At 54.3% G+C, this 18,910-nt stretch overlaps 6 protein-coding genes across 6 annotated transcripts; 4 read left to right on the forward strand and 2 right to left on the reverse strand.

The window, feature by feature from the left end:
- The first annotated feature begins 773 nt into the window (after positions 1 to 773).
- Positions 774 to 3,206, forward strand: CAOG_05241 (hypothetical protein). Its single transcript, XM_004346876.2, has one exon. It carries the CDS (start codon positions 805 to 807, stop codon positions 3,127 to 3,129), a length of 2,325 nt encoding a protein of 774 aa, XP_004346926.1. The 5' UTR covers positions 774 to 804; the 3' UTR covers positions 3,130 to 3,206.
- Positions 3,207 to 3,542: 336 nt separating this feature from the next.
- CAOG_05242 (hypothetical protein) lies at positions 3,543 to 8,258 on the forward strand (the record flags this gene model as incomplete). Its single annotated transcript, XM_004346877.2, has 14 exons — positions 3,543 to 3,668; positions 4,325 to 4,570; positions 4,689 to 5,118; positions 5,244 to 5,362; positions 5,448 to 5,783; positions 5,904 to 6,213; positions 6,323 to 6,397; positions 6,480 to 6,577; positions 6,672 to 6,734; positions 6,810 to 7,049; positions 7,151 to 7,591; positions 7,671 to 7,796; positions 7,890 to 7,983; positions 8,083 to 8,258. The coding sequence occupies 14 exons, from the start codon at positions 3,543 to 3,545 to the stop codon at positions 8,256 to 8,258; spliced, it is 2,880 nt and encodes a 959-aa protein (XP_004346927.2).
- Positions 8,259 to 9,281: 1,023 nt separating this feature from the next.
- CAOG_05243 (hypothetical protein) lies at positions 9,282 to 13,371 on the forward strand (the record flags this gene model as incomplete). Its single annotated transcript, XM_004346878.2, has 5 exons — positions 9,282 to 11,669; positions 11,813 to 12,166; positions 12,241 to 12,330; positions 12,415 to 12,780; positions 12,889 to 13,371. 5 exons carry the CDS (start codon positions 9,282 to 9,284, stop codon positions 13,369 to 13,371), a joined length of 3,681 nt encoding a protein of 1,226 aa, XP_004346928.2.
- A 313-nt stretch (positions 13,372 to 13,684) lies between these two features.
- On the forward strand, positions 13,685 to 15,639 carry CAOG_05244 (hypothetical protein; the record flags this gene model as incomplete). The annotated part of the gene is made up of 3 exons (XM_004346879.2): positions 13,685 to 14,392; positions 14,472 to 15,279; positions 15,425 to 15,639. 3 exons carry the CDS (start codon positions 13,685 to 13,687, stop codon positions 15,637 to 15,639), a joined length of 1,731 nt encoding a protein of 576 aa, XP_004346929.2.
- A 48-nt stretch (positions 15,640 to 15,687) lies between these two features.
- On the reverse strand, positions 15,688 to 17,433 carry CAOG_05245 (hypothetical protein). The gene is made up of 5 exons (XM_004346880.2): positions 17,283 to 17,433; positions 17,132 to 17,139; positions 16,842 to 17,032; positions 16,115 to 16,714; positions 15,688 to 15,868 (listed from the first exon to the last, which is right to left on the reverse strand). The coding sequence occupies exons 1-5, from the start codon at positions 17,411 to 17,413 to the stop codon at positions 15,791 to 15,793; spliced, it is 1,008 nt and encodes a 335-aa protein (XP_004346930.2). The 5' UTR covers positions 17,414 to 17,433; the 3' UTR covers positions 15,688 to 15,790.
- Positions 17,434 to 17,658: 225 nt separating this feature from the next.
- On the reverse strand, positions 17,659 to 18,529 carry CAOG_05246 (hypothetical protein). The gene is made up of 3 exons (XM_004346881.2): positions 18,492 to 18,529; positions 18,037 to 18,240; positions 17,659 to 17,824 (listed from the first exon to the last, which is right to left on the reverse strand). Exons 1-3 carry the CDS (start codon positions 18,501 to 18,503, stop codon positions 17,756 to 17,758), a joined length of 285 nt encoding a protein of 94 aa, XP_004346931.1. The 5' UTR covers positions 18,504 to 18,529; the 3' UTR covers positions 17,659 to 17,755.
- Positions 18,530 to 18,910: the final 381 nt, after the last annotated feature.

An 18,910-nucleotide genomic window follows, 5' to 3' on the forward strand; every position in this document is an offset into this window, starting at 1 on the left:
CGACCTCCACCAAGTCCAAGTGAGCGAGTGAGTGAGTTCGAGGGATGAAGGGTTGAGTTTGAGGTTGAGTTCGAGGTTTGAATGAGGAGAGAAGAACGAACCAAAGCAGGGATCTCGTTTTTTGGACTTTGAATGGTGAGTGAGTGAAAGTGCTGCTGTTGATGGTGGTGGTGATGCGACACTGCGTCTGAGTGTGACCGCATTGAGTCGACTTTGTTTGTAGAGCGAGCGGGGCAGAGTGAAGAGGAGAGGGAGCGATAGACGAGGAAACGAAGAAGCCCACAAGACAGAGAACAGAGAGACAGAGAGACAACAGAGAACAGAGAACAGAGAACAGAGAACAGAGACAGCGAGCAATGGATGAATAACCAAAGCAGAGTGAAAAGGGGGGTCTGAGGACAGAGGGAAAGCAGAGAGAGAGAGAGAGAGGAAAAGCAGAGGCGGCAATGACGTACTCAGGACTTTGAATGAAAAAGCCAAAAAAAAAAAAAAAAAAATTGACTGGATTTCCATTGAGAAACTCAAACCTGAGAAACTCAAACCTGGAGAAAGTGTCAAGTTGGAAGACGGGATGAAGAACGTCTATTGAACTTGAAAACGAGGCTGATTGAAGTGGGAGTGGAGGAGCGAGAGAGAGAGAGACCGAGTTTGGGCTGCTCTCAGCTCTCAGCTTCTCGGCAGTCCATTCACATCACAATCAGACAAACTGCGTGCCCCAAATAATAAGCCCGACTGCTCCAAATCGAGCATTAACGTCGACTCAGTCATTCTGAGTTTGAAACGCCAAAGTTCCAAATAAACTCAATGACTGCGACAACAACGGCATCAACGCTCCATGAGCAGGTCTTTGGCTACTTTCGCGACGGGTGGATGAGCGTCGGCGCATACTCTGTGCTCGCCATTGTCGTTACAACCGTCTGCCTGCGATTCCTGCTGCGCGCCGTGATGCGACGGCTGGCGGCGTTTGTCGCCGACCCAGTCCGCTTTGGCCAGACGCTCCAGACGCTCGCCCGCCTGATGCTCCAGTCTGTGGCGTGCTGGATTCTGGCGCTCAACTGGTTCAAGATGTTTATTGGCATGATCGACGACCGGTTGCCGTTCGCGCTGGTCGCTGCAGATCCAATCTCGCGCGCGTTTCTGAACGAGGACGCCAACGTCCAGAACGCGCTGGGACTCTTTTACTCGATCGTCATTGCGCTCATCATCAATCTGTGCATCTCGATCAGCCTGGCACCGGCGACGCGGCTTTCGCAGGTCAAGATTATCAAGACAATCATCACGCTCGTCGTTGGCACTCTCTACCTGCCTGCGGCCGACTCGACCATGGTGCTTTGGTTTGCCGTGCTGCGCTGCGGCCTCGCGTTGATCCAAAGCTGCCGGTGCGTGGTGGACGATTTCAACCAGCTGGGAATGCAGCACACCTACCTCGTCGTGTCGCTGTGGCTGGGCATGCTGGGCTTCCTGTTCCAAGCAATCTATTCCCTCTATTTTGTCTCGGTGATGGACATTCTGAGCTGGGCTACGATGGCTGAGATTGGCCACGCCTTCATCATTCCGTTCTCCCTGTCGCAATTCCCAAAGCTCTTTCTCTTTGTGTCCTTGCGGAATGCCTTTGCAATGTTTGACATGGAGCTGAGTCCGCTCGAGTTTATCTGGATTGCGGTGGTCATCCACGCGTCGAGCTTTTTGATGAATATTCTCACGCAAGATGTCGTCAACGTGAATGTGCTCGGCCTTCGACCCGACCCGTTCGGCGACGCGGCCCGCCTGTTTCAAGCGGGTGCGCCGCAGCAACACCAACAGCAGCAGAACGGTGGTGCGGCATTTGATGGCAACAATGTGCGCGCGCAGAATGAGGCCAACCTGCCCGATCCCAACATGCTGGCTCGCCTGCAGGCTCAAATGCTTGGACTCGCGCGACAAGCAGTGGTTGCCAACCACGCTCCGCAACCGCAGCAGCAGCATCCCATTCTTGGCAATCAGCAGAATGGCAATCCTGCAGGGGACGACAACCAGCCAGAGCACTTTGACCATGTGGAAGGATTTCTGCTGGCGGCAGGCTACATGCCACCTCCCCGCAACCAAGCACTCCCTCAGCAGCAGCAACAAGAGCCAATGCCCGGCGTTGCTCCCGTTATGGTTGGTCCTACGGGCTCCCCGATCCGAGGCAGCTCGCTCGTGCGTTCAGGGAGCCGTTCGCTTGCTTCTCGGCAACGAAACACGGCTGGCGGCCGATATTCACTGCGTCCCATCGTCCACTCGACTCCAGCGAGCTTTGCTGGGGCTTCCTCTTCGTCCTCTGCGGCATCCACTTCAAGTCGCCTTGGCACTGTTGTTCACCCCATTGATCTTCTCTTGGACGACTACGACAGCGACAGTGACGACGACTTTGATCAATCCCAGCAGACACGCAATCACAGCGCCCTCGTCACAATGCAAATGGAGCAGGGATATGGAATGCGAGCGGCATTGTTCGATGCCGAGTCAGACGACAGCGACGACGATCGGGCGAAACCCGAATCGCTGGATGATTGGTCGGATGCCACTTCCGTTGATTCCACCGACGACGAAGATCTCGACGAGCTGTTCACCCCTCACCCCGGCTCTGTCACGCCAATATCCCCCTTGAGCGATCGCACCGCTCGCACCGTGCACTCGCCTGCACGCCATCCTTCCGACTATGTCGTGGAGCCCAACGAAACCCTACAACTGCTTCAAGAGGCGCTCCAGCCATTGCGCGAAATCCTCAAGGGCGTCGCTGAAGCGCTTCAGCATGTGCCTTCCGCATTGGGCGCCAGCGCAGTCCAAAGAATCGACCCGTCAGGACCCCACGTTGGCCTGGAGGCTGCAGCCATTGTGGACGACCAGCTCGCCGTGCTTCAGCACATGAGCTCTCCGAACGACGTGTTGCTTCGCTGGCTCGGAACGACTCTGCTCGATTTGTACACGGAGCGGCAAGAGCTCGATCGTTGCATCGTGTGCCTCGTCAATCCCCGGCAGTTTACCGTGTTGGACTGTGGCCATTTCTGCATCTGCGCCGCGTGTATACTAGCTGCCGGCCAACGAGGGCTGACCAATTGTCCAATGTGTCAACAACCTGCTGTTCGATTGGTGAAGACGTTTGGGTGAAGTCCCGCCATTTGTTTCTTTCTTTTTTTTATTCTGTTCTCTTTGTGCTTATTCTTTCCTTGCAAATACACCTTGATCTGATCATGCACCTTGTCGTGACGAGACGAGAGCCAGGTGGAAGCTGGACATTTTTGTCGTCTTTGTTCGATAGTTATTAAGAGTGACTGCAACAGTTGTGCAAGGCCCTAAATGTTTCGGCAGCTGCTATTGCTTTGAGCAAACCTTCCTCGTCCAGCCTGTCGATTCGGATCCACCTCGCTTTGACCCGTGTTGACGGACGAGCGTGTTGCGATTGAGAATTCAGCCATTCTTTGACTTTGTTCGGCATCGACCTTTCTTTGATTTTACTTTAATTTTATGATGATTCAGTGTGTCGTTGCCAGTCTCCCTCTCTTATTTTATTTCTTTCCCCAATGAGTGAAGCGTCGACCAGTAGTGGCGGCGATGGTCTCATCCAGCTGACCATCCGCACGCTTGAGAACCGCGAGTACAAGTTCCGCGTCGCTCCTCGCTGTGGCGTCACTGAGCTCAAGCTTCAGGTACAGCAGATGACTCGCGGGGGGTTGGGGGGGGGGGTTTGAGCTCCCCAACAATGCTAATGGCTGTGCAAAGGGACGAAAAGTGAGCGCGTCGATGGCGTTTTCCCCCTTTTGCATCATCGGGTCAGAACGGGTCCATCCTGACTGAACAAGCAGAGAGAGAGTGTGTGTGTGTGATGCTTGAGAAAGGGGAAGTTGGTTCGGGATAAGGAGAAGCAGAAGGGGGTCGAGATCCAAAGCGACCATCACTCACAACGCTCAAAGCAAGCAGACCCAGACCAGCTCAAAGTCGCGCATTTTTGCTCGCTTTTTCAGCATTTTGAATTGCAGTTGAAGCGAAGTGTGTCTGCGCTCGGCGTGTGTGACGGTGACGACGATGGACAACATCAACAAAAAAAAGTGTGTTTTGCTGCTGAACAAGATTCAAACCCAAAAAAAAAAAAAAAAAAAAAAAAAAAAAAAAAAGGAACAAAATAAATAATAAAAACAAAAAACTTTTTTTTTTTTTTGTTTTTTTTTTTTTTTTGTTTTTTTTTTGGTTTTTTTTTTTTTTTTTTTGGTTTTCGCTAACAAAGTTTGAACATTTTGACTTTTTTTCCATCTTTTTTTTTTCCTTCATTGTTTGCTGGAATGCCTTGTTTTTGACACACACACAGATCCAGGAGGCGAGCGGCTTGGTGCCGTCGCAGCAGCGCGTCATCTTCCGCGGCAAAGTGCTGCGCGACGAGCAGACGATTGCCGACTTTGGGATCCAGGACGGCCACGTCCTGCACCTTGTCGAGCGTGCGCCAGACATTGGTGCTGCTGTTGCTGAGGCCAACAACGCGGCAAACAATGGCGGCGGCGAGACAACGGCTGCCAGTCCAAGCAACCAGCCGACCAATCCTCAGATTGACATGCAGGTAAGCACTACGCAAAATCCAACAGCCAACTGCAAAGTGTTGTCGAGTGTTGTCAGGGGGGGGGGTGTCAGTGTGTCTGACGTGCATGCATTGCTGGTGCGGACGTTCGTTTGGACAGGGTCTGCAAAATATGGTGTTTGGAACTCTGCCCGCCATGTTGCCTGGCATGGTCAATGCTCTGTTCACCACCATTGCTCAAACCGTGAATCCCGCTGCTCCTGGAGCTGCTGCTGGTGTTGCCGGTGCTGCCGCTCCTGGTGCTCCTGGTGCTGCTCCTGCTCCTAGCACTGCCGCTCCCGGTGCTGCTCCTCAACCTCAGCCTCAACCGGGCATGCCGCACGTGCATGGACAAATCTTCACAATGAACATGCCAGGAGGTGCTGCCCCCGGCGCTCCCCACCCGAATGTTCAGCCCGCTTCGACTGAAGCCATGATTGTCAATCGCTGCCGTCATGCTCGCGACGCCTTTGTGACTGGCGCCAATGTTCTCCGGTCGCCTGCGGAAGCCGTGGTTTTGCCCACTGACAGCCCAGTGTCGAATGCGACCAGTAAGTTGCTGCTAGGGACTGTGTGGGGTCTTCGCCCTTTCTTTTTATTTTCATGTTGCTTTCGCTTGTCGTGGTTTTTCGCGAAAACGTCCGTGCCAACTCTGTTCCATTTGTGACCCATCTAGACACACAAGCCCTACAGGCTCTGTCAGAGGCACTGCGCGCTTCCCTTCAGCTGCAGTCAACGATGTCGGTCAAACTAGAGCGACTGGCATCCGCTCTCGCTGGAGAGGCAACCATCACGGTAACGCAAAGCTCTCCAATCATCTAGTTTTTTGTGGCTGATGACGTTACGAATGTCTATGCTAACTCGCGTGCGTGTTGCGCAGGAGCCTCTTCACCGCGCGGAAGTGCAACAAATCGCAGGACAAATCCAGCGCTCACTGCAGAGCGCTGCGCATGGCACGGCCCTCCTTGGACAGCCCCTCGCCATGTTGAACTTTGGACAGGCAGCTGGGGCTGCGCAGTTTGTGGCACCACAAGTGCCGCACCCGCACGGACACGGACACGTTCATGTCCACCAACGCTTTGGCCCGCAATTTGCGGCAGCCGCTCCTCAGCCGGCGCAACCCGGCTCCCCTTCACCTGCTGCAGGTCAGCCTGCTGCTGGCCAACCGGGTCAGCCGGCTCGACCTGACGTGCACGTGCACACGACGCCGTTTGGGGTGAGTCTTTGCTCGCATTGCATGGTTTTGGGTTTGATGGCTCAGATTGACTGGCCTCGACGTTAAGATTCGTACTCACCGTTTTGCTTCATTTGATTGGTGGCGGTCACACGATTACAGCAAGCATTTACAATCAACTTCCCTCCTCAGCACATCCCGGTCAACAACCCGGCCGCTCCCGCTGGTGCCGGTGCCGCTGCCGGCGATGCCCTCAACCCTCTCGCAGGGCTTCTCCAGCTGTTGACTCAGCGTGCTGCGCCCGCCGCGCCAGCAACTGGGCCTGCCCCAGCTGAAGATCCGTCTGCCGTGTCGCGCGATCACATGGAGTCAACCTTGCGCACCGCTCTCGCTGCCAATCCAGGAGCGTCTGCGTCTGCCGTGCTGACAACAGTGCCGACCAACGCGAATGGCGATGCTGCTGCCACTGAATGTGAGTCCGACGTCTCTGAATTTTCATTCGATACCTGACACTCGTTGCCTCACTTTTTCGGAATTTTGATCTTGTGATTTTTTTTTTTTTTGCTTTGCCCACGCAATAGCATCGGTGCTGGATCCTCTCTTTGATTCGCTCTTGCAGTCATGGACCATCACTGAGCTGAGTGAGCTTGCAAATGGTAAAGAAACGGCTGCAGTGTGCCATGCTGCTTTCTCTGTTGTCGGAGCCTTTGCTAACCTTGCATTGCGCTGGACCCGCAGGAAACTTTGCTCCTCTTGCACGAGCCCGTCCAGTTATCCGCACATTCATTTCCGAGCATTTGCTACACACGACTGATATCACTGCTGATCTGATTCCGGTACGTGAGCAAGCGCGTACATTGTAGAGTTTTTGATGACAACGCTCACTTGCACTCCTGTCTCTCTTCGCCCTTCTTTAGTTGGTCTCTTTAGTTGGTCACGGCTGACTTTTTGGAAGTCGTTCTCGCGGCTCTACAGTCATTTGCACTTCATCCTGTAAGGCCGTCAATTCTCGTGCTTTTTTTTTCCACTTGCTGACTTTGCCCCGATACTTCTTCACTTTTCGTTCAGAACATGCTGCCACACTTGGTGCCTGGCACGGATCTGGCCGCTTCTGTGGCCTCCGTGCTGCGTGGCTACTTGCAGCAAGCCATTCGTCTTGTGGTTGCTCCGCTTGAGGAAGGGCCATTTATCGAGCAGTTCAAGGCCATTGTTGTTGATGGTCTTGTGTCCCTCATGCTTGTCGCGAGCTTGTGCTTGGCAGGTGGTGTGGCAGATCTTGCGCCAGCGATCGAGTTGTTTTTGCGACAGGTGTGTCACTTGTTGATCTTGTTGCTAGTGGGATTGTTTGGGGGGGTTTTTTTTTCGCTGTTGACTCACCGAGGAACGCTCTTTTCTGGGTGTTAATGTAGCGTCACTTGCCGGCCGCAGCTCGAGGCACGCAGCAGCTCATTCAGCTCTTCCGCAGTCACGCGGTCCGGTTGCTGGATGGCTTCAATCCCCAAGCCCACGTTGTTCGTGTCACCTTCCAGCAGCCTTCTGCCACCGCACCGTTGACTGTAGAGGCAATCAACGCTGCTGGTACCCAAGTGCGTGCCCCGGAGCCTGTCGCCGTAGCTACAGCACCTGCCAGCTCGAGCTCGACTCTTCCAGCTCCAGCTCCAGCTCCAGCACCAGCACCAGCTCCAGCACCCGCGGCAACCACCACCGCAGCGTCGTCGTCCTCGGCTCCAGCGCCAACCACTCCCCTTCGCACCGCAGCAAGCTCGGTCGCCTCTGCTCAAGCATCTTCCGCACCGTCATCGCCTGTCGTTACGGTGCCTGCAGAAGCGTGGCACTCGCACGTTCCAGAGGTGAGAACGAGCTCGTTCACGGCTGTTGCGATTGGCTTTTGGCCTCTGCTCACTTTTTCAGTCATTCTTCTCTCGGTAGTTTGATCGCGCCTTCTGGGCTTCAACCATTGCCCAAGATGTGCAGCGACAGCAATCTCAGCCCAAACAGCGGCCATTCAGCGACGCATATGCGGCTGGAGGCTCTGCTGCTAGCCGTGCTGCAAAGGTAGCGCAACCGAATACGATTCTTGTGGTTGAACGGCCCACTTTTTGTGACAGGATGGTTATGCTCACTTCGTACGTCCATCTACCAAAACAGCCCGCCCTTCCCCAGAACTTTGATCAACTGATGACTGGTCTCCTCGATCATTCGCTTGAAGCAGCTGGTGTTGCCAGTGAAACGCGAACTCAAGGTAAATGACTTGAAGAAGCGTCTGACTTTTTGTTTTCGGCATCTGTGTGCGAGACTCACGTTTCTCTCGCTCTCGACACCACCTTCCGTTGGTTGGCAGTGCTCAATGCCGCATCCACGGATGACACGCTCCGAAACAGCTTCCGCGCCCACGTTCGACGCGAGATTGGCCAAACTGTCGTCGCCGCCACTCGAGCCAACGACCTGTCGGACACGCAACACAAGACCGCGCTCAAGGTGTTTGGCCCGCCCTCCGCGCTGTCCACCAACCTGTGAACGACTGCTTCATGGGGGCGTTTGAGTTTCTTTCGTTCTGATTTTCTTTTGTGCTTGCGATCCATTATTGTTTTGCGGAAGAGGACGTTGTTGCAGTTTGCTTGTTTTTTTGCGTTTCTTATTTCAGTATAAAATGCATCCAGTGATTTCATTCTGCTGCCTGCTGATGATGGCTGAGCATAGGCAGTCCATTTGTTGAACAGTCTCACACTAGGTAACTGCATTGCGAAATGAGGACTTTGCTTGTTGGTAGATCGAGCCACGGGGCACCCCCGCCGCCGCCAGCCGGGCTCCACCACTGCCACTTGTCAACTTGCGCTCTAGACAACTGGACGAAGAGTGCACCTCGTCGGAATCAGATCTGACTCGGAGAGTGGGAGTCCTCATGGTCGAGACTGAAGTGGAAAGCCAGCCACTTTGCTCCATCGGGTGTCGCGCATCCGGTTGTGTGCGCACTTGGTTGCAGCTGTGACAAGGGCTGTGAATGGTGGCTGGGGGTGGCAGTCTCGCGAGACGGGGGCACGCTGAACCTTGGGGGGAGCAAGCATTGCGCGGGCACGGTGACTCTGACCCACTTCTGGTGCTCCTGTGCGCCACACAATGTCAACTACAATGCACAAAGCAAGCGACTGTGTGTGGTTGGTGTGGCTACTGCCGTGAATGCGTCTTCTGCCATTCGCCTTCGTTCTGTCTCTCTCTTTCTCTGTCTCTCTCTCTCTCTCTCAGTTTCGAAGCTCACTTTGCACACTTGCAATGAGTCGTCGTGGGGTGTACTTGACATGCCACAAGCTTTGATTTGGTTTTTGCTGCTGTTCCAACTCACCTGGTTTCGTGTTCATTGCAGATTCTGCTCGCCCCTGTCTCGGATCGATTTCGTGGTGCTGGCGTTGAATCATCAGGAAGTTTGGCTAGCTTGAATCCACAATCAACGTCAAGATTGTCGTTGGTCTCCCGCGTCTTGGATTGCTTCCGAAAGACCCCAGACTGAAGGGGAACACAATTCAACAAGGGCAAAAGTGCACAATGTCGACAGGGCCTGGACGGCTCGCCGCTGCCACAGAGCATGCCCCTGTGGCAGCATCGTCATCCTCGCCGTTATTATCAGACGATGACGCTAATCAAGAGACATACGAAGACATGGGCGAACCGAGCACGGAAACCTCCTCAGAGCCCGGCGACCCAGCAAACATCACTGCGTCGGATCTCTCTCGACTGGGTATTGAGACGGTGCCCAACGAAGATGGTGGATTTACGCTGACGTTTAGTTTGGCTTCTGCAGTGGAGCCCGATTCTGCCTGCGCTGAACACGGAACGATCGCGCAGGCCTCGCGATCGTCGTCCGCAACAACCCCTCCTCCGTCTGCGACGCCCTCGTCAGCTTGCACCTGCTCCGCAAAGGGAGCCTCTGCTACGAGCTTTCAGCAGCACATTGAGGCACTCGCTGCTCTCACAGCTGCCTCCCGGACAGGATCCTCGGCATCGTTTGTGGTCAGCGGCAAGGACACGGATTTCTTTCCCTTCTTGAAGGATATTCCGCACCCAGTCCAGGCAGATCCGGCCAACGCATACGTACAGATTCACATTGACTTCGACACGGAATCCCGAAAGGTAGCCATCTCGACGACGCCGGTCAGCTCGGCAGTTGCCTTCGCCCCCAGCCGAATCGATCGCTCGTACAAGCCTGCAACCAGCTTCTTGCAGAGCTTGGAGACGCTGCGGCAGGATGTGCAACCCATGTCCAGCGCGGCCGTGTCCGCCGCCTCCCTCGTGAGCTCTGTTTTGCAGCCGGTGCCCGCGCCGGGTGCCGTGCCGATTGCGCTTTCCAGCAGCATTCCCAAGCCCCCCACGGTGCCGCTTGTATCAGCACAACGCCTGTCCACTGCTGCGGCAAAGTCGCTCTTTGCTAGCGGGGTGTCCGCCGAGCCGTTGGCGCGAAAACCACTTCCCACCAGCGCCACACCCTCGCCCGCGCAAGCACGAGCAACCTCCACCATTCCATCCTTTGAAGCTCCGCTTTCTCCGGAAGAAGGCGACCAGCGCGGGCGCGAGCAGCAAGACAACACAACTCGAGCAGCAGACGCAGACCGGGCTCGCACTGCACGACAGCCTCGTACTCACACTGTGCACGGTCCAATTGTGTGTGCCATGTGCAGCACGCAAAATCTCGAGTCGTCCCTCGTCGAAAGCAACCAGTTTGCTCAGAATGCGTGGGCACGCGCTTTTGGCCCAGGTCCGGATTGCGTTGCCCCGCATCCTCCAGCGTCGCCCCTGTGCTTGCTGGCCCCGACTCTCCTCCCTGGCAAAGCGTCTGCTTGCGTTGTTTTGGCGTGGGATTTGATACAGTTTCCCGTTTATTTTTGCCTGCCTTGTCGGTCGGCCGATGGTGCTCAGACGCTCGCTCGCTACTGGGTTCACACGGCGTTGACCTGGAATCCGTCGGAGGGTGCGGAACCAGAAGCTTCCACCTCTGAAAGTTTAGCAAGCACACAATCATCCAGCCCACCACCTGACCCCGCGCTGCTGGCAACGTCGCAATTGAAACAACGACCGTCCAGGTTTGGTGGACCAGCCAGCGAACCTCTCCCGCCACCGGCAGATGCCTCGATGCGCAAGAAGCGCGTGCAATCCACCGCCTCGACCTCCACAACCGTCGTTTCCGGTGGCGCAGCCCTGTCGCAAGGAGCCGGCCAAAAGCCATCCGCTCCTTCACCACACGACCGATTGCACCATTCGGGATCTGGCAAGTTGGCGCATTCGGTTGGTGCAGCGCCAGACCTCGACGAGGAGAACGAGATGGCCACATGCCGAAAGTTGTTTGACATTTTCTTCCACAGCGATCTGTCCTTCAGCCGCCGACTACATTGCGGATCCATGCCAAATGCCATAACAGCTGCTGGTAGTCTCGTGCAAGCAGTCATGTCCGCTACATCGCGAGCACGAGATGCAAGCGAAGACAAGTCCGGAGACGACGCGGCAGCAGACGCTCCGTCAAGTGTCCCAACTCACGCGAATGCCTCTGCTGGTGAAGAACCAACGCCTGCCCTCAAAAAGTCCATGATGGCAGAACCGACGTCGCAGACATCGGCGACAGCTGCCTCCAAGACACCCACCAAAACTTCCTCAGCCTCTGCTGCGCCGTCGCCATCTGCTTCTTCTTCCTCCTCTTCTGCCTCGTCAGGGCGACAGCGAGATCGTCGAGGCCTTGGCTTGCACCAAGCTTGGACGGATGCCATGCGCGTCATCTTTGCCGATCCGGACGGCGATCCATTCGGCTTTGGCATCATTGACTGCGCCGAGCTCCGAGATAAATCCGCGACTGCCAGCTTTGCGGACGTCGAAACCATGCTTCAACGCATGTTCCGTGAGATGACTCGCTTCTTGGTGGATCGGCGCAACGCGTTGGGCATGGTGGTATGAAGTTTGCACAGCGCCAACGTGCTCGGCCACCGTTTTTGCACTCACTCTTCGTTCGTGTTTGCGTTCATTCTTTGGCTCGTTCCCCCCCCCCCTCACCTCCTCCTTTCATCATGCTAAATTCTTTTTCTTGTTCTCAGATTGCGGAAAGTCAAGATATTGATCGGCCGTACGACAAGACGATGCAATTCCCAAGTTGTGAATTTCTCGTTGTGCTACTGAACGCATTTGTCGACTTGTCGGTTTGTATTTCGCGCATCGAGATGGTCGTGCAGTGCATGCATCCCAAAATGCACATGCACATCGACGAATTTCTGGCGTGGAATGCGTGCGACTGGCAACTATTGCTGTACTCGGCGTTTGTCCAGATTGTCTTTGGTGATCGCACCGTCCAGCCATATCTCAAGCAGGTTCGCGCCGTGCTAGAGCGCACTGTTATGACTGATTTTGCGAGCGACAAGGGTCATCTGCTGATGGCTTACATGCGCTTCCAGGTAACTTGAAGTTGGTGTGTCAACAGAGGCTTTGCTCGGTGATACTGATGCATCTGGGTTTGAAATTGCTGCAGAGACTCATGAGCAGCCTGCTCAGCAATCGTACTGGACCCTCGGCGGAACGCTACGAGCATCAGCTCTCGCGACACTGGTTTTTCAAGATGGTCTGGCCCAGCATGCAAAACATCTTTGGCGCGGCTAGTCCCAGCTTTGAGGCGCGCAGCCCCATTTTCTCTCCGGCGGAAAAGGCTGCATTGGCCGGTGATCTCCGACCCTTTGTGTACATGGTTGCCGAGCAGATTCAGCAGGATGTCGTTCTACCCAGCGCAGCGGCTCCGCGGGTCATTGGCATGACTGCGTTGTCGCACGAGCTGATGAAACTCGTGCACAAACTGGTTCAGGAAGGGTGTGTGTTCTCGCTTCCCCTTCATGCCATTCCACTGGTTGAGTTTACCAACAGCAGCGGCTCCAACGCCAGTCCACCAGAGGCGAATTCGTCCGACAGTGCGGCACCCAAAGCAACGACCGCGAATGCATCGCCAGATCAACCAGGGAAGCCCGCTCACGCACCGCACCAAATGTCCTTTGACGAAGCGAGCGAATTGCTGTCCGAGGTGAGTTTTTGTTTTTGTGTTTCATGGAGCCAGTCAAAAATGGTCAGAGGCCGCACGTCCCAGTTGGTTCACTCACAACTTTTGTGTCTCCGGTTTTTTGCTTTTCAGTTTGTCGATTCGTTTGAAAGCCCCGTGCAGTCATTCTTCTCGGACGAGTCATCGCAACCGTATGCAGCCGATCTGCACCGCCTCTTCCCCAAGTTTGTGTTGGAGGAAGGCAAGGTGCCTCCGACCTCTGTTGCTCGAAACACGACGGCTGCGGTGCGTGAAGCCATCGCTGCAGCAGAGCAGCTGCTCGGCGCCCGTCAGCGAATGACCACTGCGATGGTAAATCGCGCCGCCAAGGAGACGAATCCAACGCTGCGCGCATCGATTCTTCGTAGCACCCATGCCAACATGTTTGATACGCCGTGGAACCTGTGCAAGTGCATTTCATGCATCTTGGCGTATGGTTCCCCGACCGTCTTTGTCGAACAGGGCATTCTGCGCTGCCCAACGCACTTTGCCTCGCTGCCTCCCCGGCACGAGCTCTTGCAGGAGATGCGGGCCGCTCGCTTCACGGATGCTTCACGCGATCCCATGCCAACGTAAGCAAAAGCAGAGGATGTGGAATTATGTGCATGTGTTGCTGTGAGTGTGTTCTCTCATCTATTGCTTGTCCCTTATTTCGTCCCGCCATCCATTCTTCAACAGAGCAACAACGCCAAAGAACGCTTCTGCGGCAGCCACGAGCGATGTGGCGGGCGAAAACCTCGGAGCAAACAACCTCGCGGATGACGAGCCATGGCCTGAACTCGATGCGGCACCCGACTGTCCTGACTTTGCAATCCCAGAACCACTCCCCTTTTCTCTAGACGAAAATGCGTCATCGGGGGCTGCACCCGCGACGCAGGCCCCACCGAGTATGCTCGAGCGATTTTTCGATCCCTCCACCATGCAGCAACTCCCTTCGCCTCCGGTCATGCCAGACAGCATGGCGGCACCACACTCGCACGAACTGGACGCGCAACAGTATCACAGTCACGACGACGAAGAAGAGGACGAGGAGCTCAGCAGCATCTGCCGCAACGGCCACGCGTCGTTTGCCCATACCCGCCACCAGCACGTTGCGTACCGTGGCCCACCTCCTCGCGGAGATGAATTCGATCGCGATGAGTATGATTCAGACGACGAGGACACGCTCGTTCTGTACGAGGACTTGCACCTCTTGGGCGTGTGCGACTGCCCGACCTGCAATCCTCACCCGCCGAGCATGGAGCCAGTGCCGGTAAATTCGACCCATGGGGACGGTCTCTTCTTGTTGAAAACGCGGTGGATGGACGAGCGCACCGGTTGGAACTCGCGTCGAGGCCTCGCTCGAAGCGCCAAGCACGATCACGAATACGCGTACGAAGCCGAGGCGGCTCGAATTCAACAGCAACAACAAGAGCAGCTGTATCATCAGCAGCAAGAGCAGCTGTATCATCAGCAGCAGCAGCAACAGCAACAGCAGCTGCAACAACAATCTCAACAAAAACAACAACAACAGCAGCAGCATCCACACCAGCACCAATCTTCAGATGCCGATTCGAGGCACGAATCCACGGAATACTTTGACGATGCATCCTCCAATGTCCCTCCTTCGACCAAGCAACAAATGCGCGATCGGCTACGCCAAAAGCTGGAAAAGAGGTCAAACCTGGCGGCCGCAGCAGAACCAGAACCAGGCGGCCGCAGCAGAACCAGAACCAGACGGCGGGAGCAACGCAGCGGACGAGACTGCCCTGCGTTCAGTGGACGAATTGCTGTTGTTCATTGAAAATGATGCAGAGGCTACCGGTGGGTCTGCTTCAGCAACCGTCGGAACCGGAAACACCGCCTCAACCTCGAAGAAGAAGAAAGGGAACAAATCCAAGGCTTCTGGCGCATCCACTACTGCCGCCACCGCCTCGCCAGCCATCGTGCCAGCCGTGGTAGTAGACACTACCAACAATACGGTTGGTCACACGGATCCAACAGACGAAGCCCTGAATGCTGAGGGCATGAGCGCCAAAGCTCTCAAGCGGCTCCGACAGAAGCAGCGCAAGGCAGAAGAAAAGCAATTGGAAGAAAATGCCCAAGCCCAGATGGACGCGTCGGTTGCATCAAGCCTCCAACCGGCCGAAGAAGATGTGTGGCTGCGAACTGTTGAGTTGATCGGCCCGACGTCGAGTATTCCGGCTGCAACGCTCCGCGAAGCAGTCATGGATCAAGTGGTGATTCGGCACACTCTCGATCAAGACAAGTTTCGCCTTCTGCCCCCTTCACAACCTCGTGACAAGTACCGGTTGGTGTTTGCCACGCGAGACCAAGCCAAGATCGCGGCAAACAAGCAGCGTATTGTGCGCATCGGAACGACGACGCTCAAGGTTGTTCTTGCATCCAACGACTCGAAGGAAGATTTGCCTGCGAGTGATTCGTCATCTCAACCGTCCCAAATTCAAGATCCGTCGCTGCCAGATCCGTTTACCATTGTTTCCGGTACGTGATGAAAGCTTGTTGTTGCTTTTTTATTGTTTTTGTTGTTGGTTTCTTTGCTTGCATGGGATCTCTGGTGTATTCATGTTTTTTTGGTCTTGTTTTTCGTCGGACTCACTGTTATCTTTCGCGATTCTCCTCTCCATAGATGGCTCTTCCGACGCCTACCCAACTGCAGATGCCGAGATCCCGCTCTTGGACTTGACTGACTTGGCCGGAGAGAGCAGCGACTTTGAGGACGACATGCTCGACGACGAGGTGGAGCAATTCAAGCTCTTCTGTAGCAGCCTCAGGTTCTCTGCCCCCAACACTGAGCGAACGAAAGTGTCGCTGGACATGTCCAAGTTGATGTTGCGATTGTAGGGATTATAGGGATTGTCGGCCATTTGCTGCGTGAAACTCTTTTGCGGATCGCTCTGAACATAAGGTTTATTTTATCACAAGCACGCCCATCATTATTGAATGCGAGATTTCGGCTTGTATGGAAGCCAGCGAAGCCAAAATCCCGGCTGTGTCACGGACCGGGACAATGTGTTGGCGTCGCGTCGCGAAAGTCGCTCGATCGACGGTCGGCTTGGTCTGGTTCGCACCGCTAGGAATCTTATAGCGTCCCTTGTGAATAGGAGGAGCAACACCAGCGTCAAGCACATGTAAATCGCATGAAAAGGATGAGGGGACGAAATACGAAGTGCTGCTGCCTCGACTTTGTCCTGTCCAGCCGCAATCAACAGAATAACACAACGACAAGACAAAGGCAATATCTTCAGTGAGGGTTTTGTGTAAAAGGAGCAAGCAGGCACCGGTAGAAATTGCTCGACCCTTTCTTTTTTTTTCTTACGTTATGAAGCACGGCAACGGCAAACCCGCTCTCCGACCCCAAATCCGAAAAGAGCCATTTGGAGAAATCGACCATCAGAGACGGCACGTGCATCTCGGTGACTCCGGCGGGGAAGATGTTTGTTGAAGACGGCTTGGTTGAGCGGTCGCGGGCGCTGAAAATGTACCGCGGTTGCAGATCATTGACAATGGAGCGTCGAGTGTCGGCATGAAGCTCGTGCATGGGAAAGTAAGAAAATAGCACCAACGGCGGAATCTCTGGACCCGCCTCGGCCATTCCAACGCGGTTCCCAGTGCCTGCTCGGTGAAAGTCGGGTGCTTTGGCGAGTCGATTTCGCAAAGACATGAGAAAGGCGTCCGCCGGTCCGGCACTTTGCTCCAAGTGCGGGTGCCCATGCAAGCTAACCGAGTCGATTGTTGTCAGCGTATACTGATGCAGGTAGTAGTGCTGGCTCAGCGATGCGTTGAAAGACTTTTGCCATCGTTGCAACGCGTACAAGGTATTCGCGATCGAGCTTGGATCAATAATGTCGCTCTCTCCAGGCACCGTGATGGTAGGCAGGTTACTTTCAACAATGCTCTGCAACGTTTCCGTCCCGCTCTGAGCAACAACAAAACAAACAAACAAATCCCAAACAATGAGTGAGAATTTCACCGCCAAATCAGCTCAAACCCCATCAATGACGTTGCGCAACGATAAGGCTACAATCCACACGTTCTTGTCTTACTTTGAACTGCGCATCTGAATATGCGCTGCCAGACTGCATGATGTTGCCCAGAATGACAATCGCGTCTGGACGAAAGTGGTCGATGGCGAGCGCGGTCGCTCTCCGCGCATGTCGCTCGGCAGCCCACGCCGCCCATGCACTTGGAGATTGCCCGCCGAGCGAGAAGACAGAGTCCTGCTCGAGCTGCGGGACTAGCAGACGCCCAAGCCAATCCCGGTTGTTTCGATATTGAGCGCGCTGATTCAATCAATCCACACGCGTCTCACAGCACAAGCAAAAGCTCGCGTTACCGTCAATGCTTGGATTTGACAAGATCAATAGATGAAGTTTGCTCTGATCGTCGAGTGGACCGCTATGATGATTCCAAGATGATTCACAACAAAATGTCAATCTCAACAATCTGAAACGCGTCGCTCTCAAATTCTGAAACAAGCACTTTACTCGAATGTTGGAGATCGAATTAAGTGTGAAGAGGATTGCCAGGATTGGACATTCATCCGGTATATTAGCAACTCTCCATAGACTGCCGTCAGGGCGAGTGTGAGCAGCACGGCAGCGCGAACTGTCGGCATTGAAGACGTCGGCCTCAAACGAAACAAAAGATGGACTGGACTGACGGGAAATATCAGAGTTTGAGTTTGAGTTTGAATTTGCGCGGTGCTTTAGATGTAAGTGTGCAAGCCGAGGGGAATAACTGCCCTGAGTTGGGGGACCAACAGTGGAATTGGAATTAGACTAATCCGGCAACTTTGGCTGATCAGCGCAGCACCACCCGATTCAAGTAATGTTTGCTTCATGCTCCCGAGTGGGCGCATTTCTGGTCGGTGAACGTGGTCGTTGGTGCCACAAAAACAAAACTCCAACAAGAAATACGCATTGTATCAAATAACAAAAGGAAAACCACAAGCAGCACTTCATTCTGACGACTTGCTGGCAAGCTCCTTTTCGAGCTCGGCAACGCGCGCTTTGAGCGCTTGATTTTCCTGGGATGGCAAGTCACAAGCACACCAGTGCAACAACGGATTTGAGGAAAGTGAGCAAAAACAACAGCATGAAAACAAGCTTTCAATAAACCTTCCCCATCCCGGCAAATGAATATCTCCAATGCAACCAATAGCAACTGGATGCTCTATGTGCATCATTCCAAGTCAGAGTATCTCGATGATGATCTGACAAGCAAACCATCACTACTGACCTTGAGGAGAACGTCGACATCGACTGGCTCTGCAGCAGCGCCGCCGTCCGAGCGCACATTGCTCAAGGACTGCTTCAGGAATGCCATGGCGTTGTCTGGCTTGTTGGGCTCTTCGTACAACCCGACGAGGACCTGGGTCAGAGTGTCGATGACGCCGTTGGTCTCGAGGTACTTGCGGAACTCTTCCTTGCGCGCGTCCGAGGTCTGGGCACACATACAAACACACACATCAGAAATACGACAAGTTAGAAAGCAGCATTCAATGAGTCGAAGCGCAGTTGGTGAGACTAGGGAACAGCTGGAGAACGATCGCCCAGCCTATATCTGCCTATCACCACCTCATCCTCATCCTCACTACCCTCGCTGTGCAATCAGAAGCGCAGATCTGAGCACAAATGGAATCAGCTGGGCGAAAGAGCAGCGAGCGCGTTGGCAACACTCGGAAAACAACAAACCTGAGTTGCCATTCTACAATTGGGTTGCTGCCGATACTTGGAAAAGAGTGACTACAGCTCATTCGGGCACAGATATGGGCGGGTAGAGTGTGAAATATTATTCTTTCGATTTAGATAACGAATTCGGGGCAGAGAGAGCCTGGATGATCGGGGAAAAGGCCCCGCGTTGGATTTTGAGTTTGGTCGGTGGTGGATGGCACACCACAGGTCGAGATTCTGATAACTTCTCAATTTCAGATCATCATCTACCCTCACTTGAGCGTATTTACTTGAAGTGTTTGACGTTTTCTCATGATGTCTACACAATGTAGTCACAGGATGCCCTGCAAACGGTCGTTCCGAAATTCGGAAAAAATTTTCCACTGTGCGTACTTGGCCGTTATCCACTTTTTGTTGACATTTTTCGATAGTACTTGAGT

This window comes from Capsaspora owczarzaki (assembly GCF_000151315.2).
Source record: "Capsaspora owczarzaki ATCC 30864 unplaced genomic scaffold supercont2.8, whole genome shotgun sequence".
NCBI classification, from domain to species: Eukaryota; class Filasterea; order Ministeriida; family Capsasporidae; genus Capsaspora; species Capsaspora owczarzaki.

Excerpts from the sequence above, each read along its gene's own strand:
- CAOG_05241 (XM_004346876.2), top strand. The coding sequence starts at position 805 with ATGACTGCGACAACAACGGCATCAACGCTCCATGAGCAGGTCTTTGGC.
- CAOG_05245 (XM_004346880.2), bottom strand. The coding sequence starts at position 17,413 with ATGCCGACAGTTCGCGCTGCCGTGCTGCTCACACTCGCCCTGACGGCA. Across the intron at positions 16,715-16,841 it reads ATTCAGATGCGCAGTTCAAA|AGCGGGACGGAAACGTTGCA; the intron begins GTAAGACAAGAA and ends GTTGTTGCTCAG. Across the intron at positions 15,869-16,114 it reads CCGTTGCCGTGCTTCATAAC|CGGTGCGAACCAGACCAAGC; the intron begins GTAAGAAAAAAA and ends TAAGATTCCTAG.
- CAOG_05246 (XM_004346881.2), bottom strand. Across the intron at positions 17,825-18,036 it reads ATGTCGACGTTCTCCTCAAG|GAAAATCAAGCGCTCAAAGC; the intron begins GTCAGTAGTGAT and ends TTGCCATCCCAG.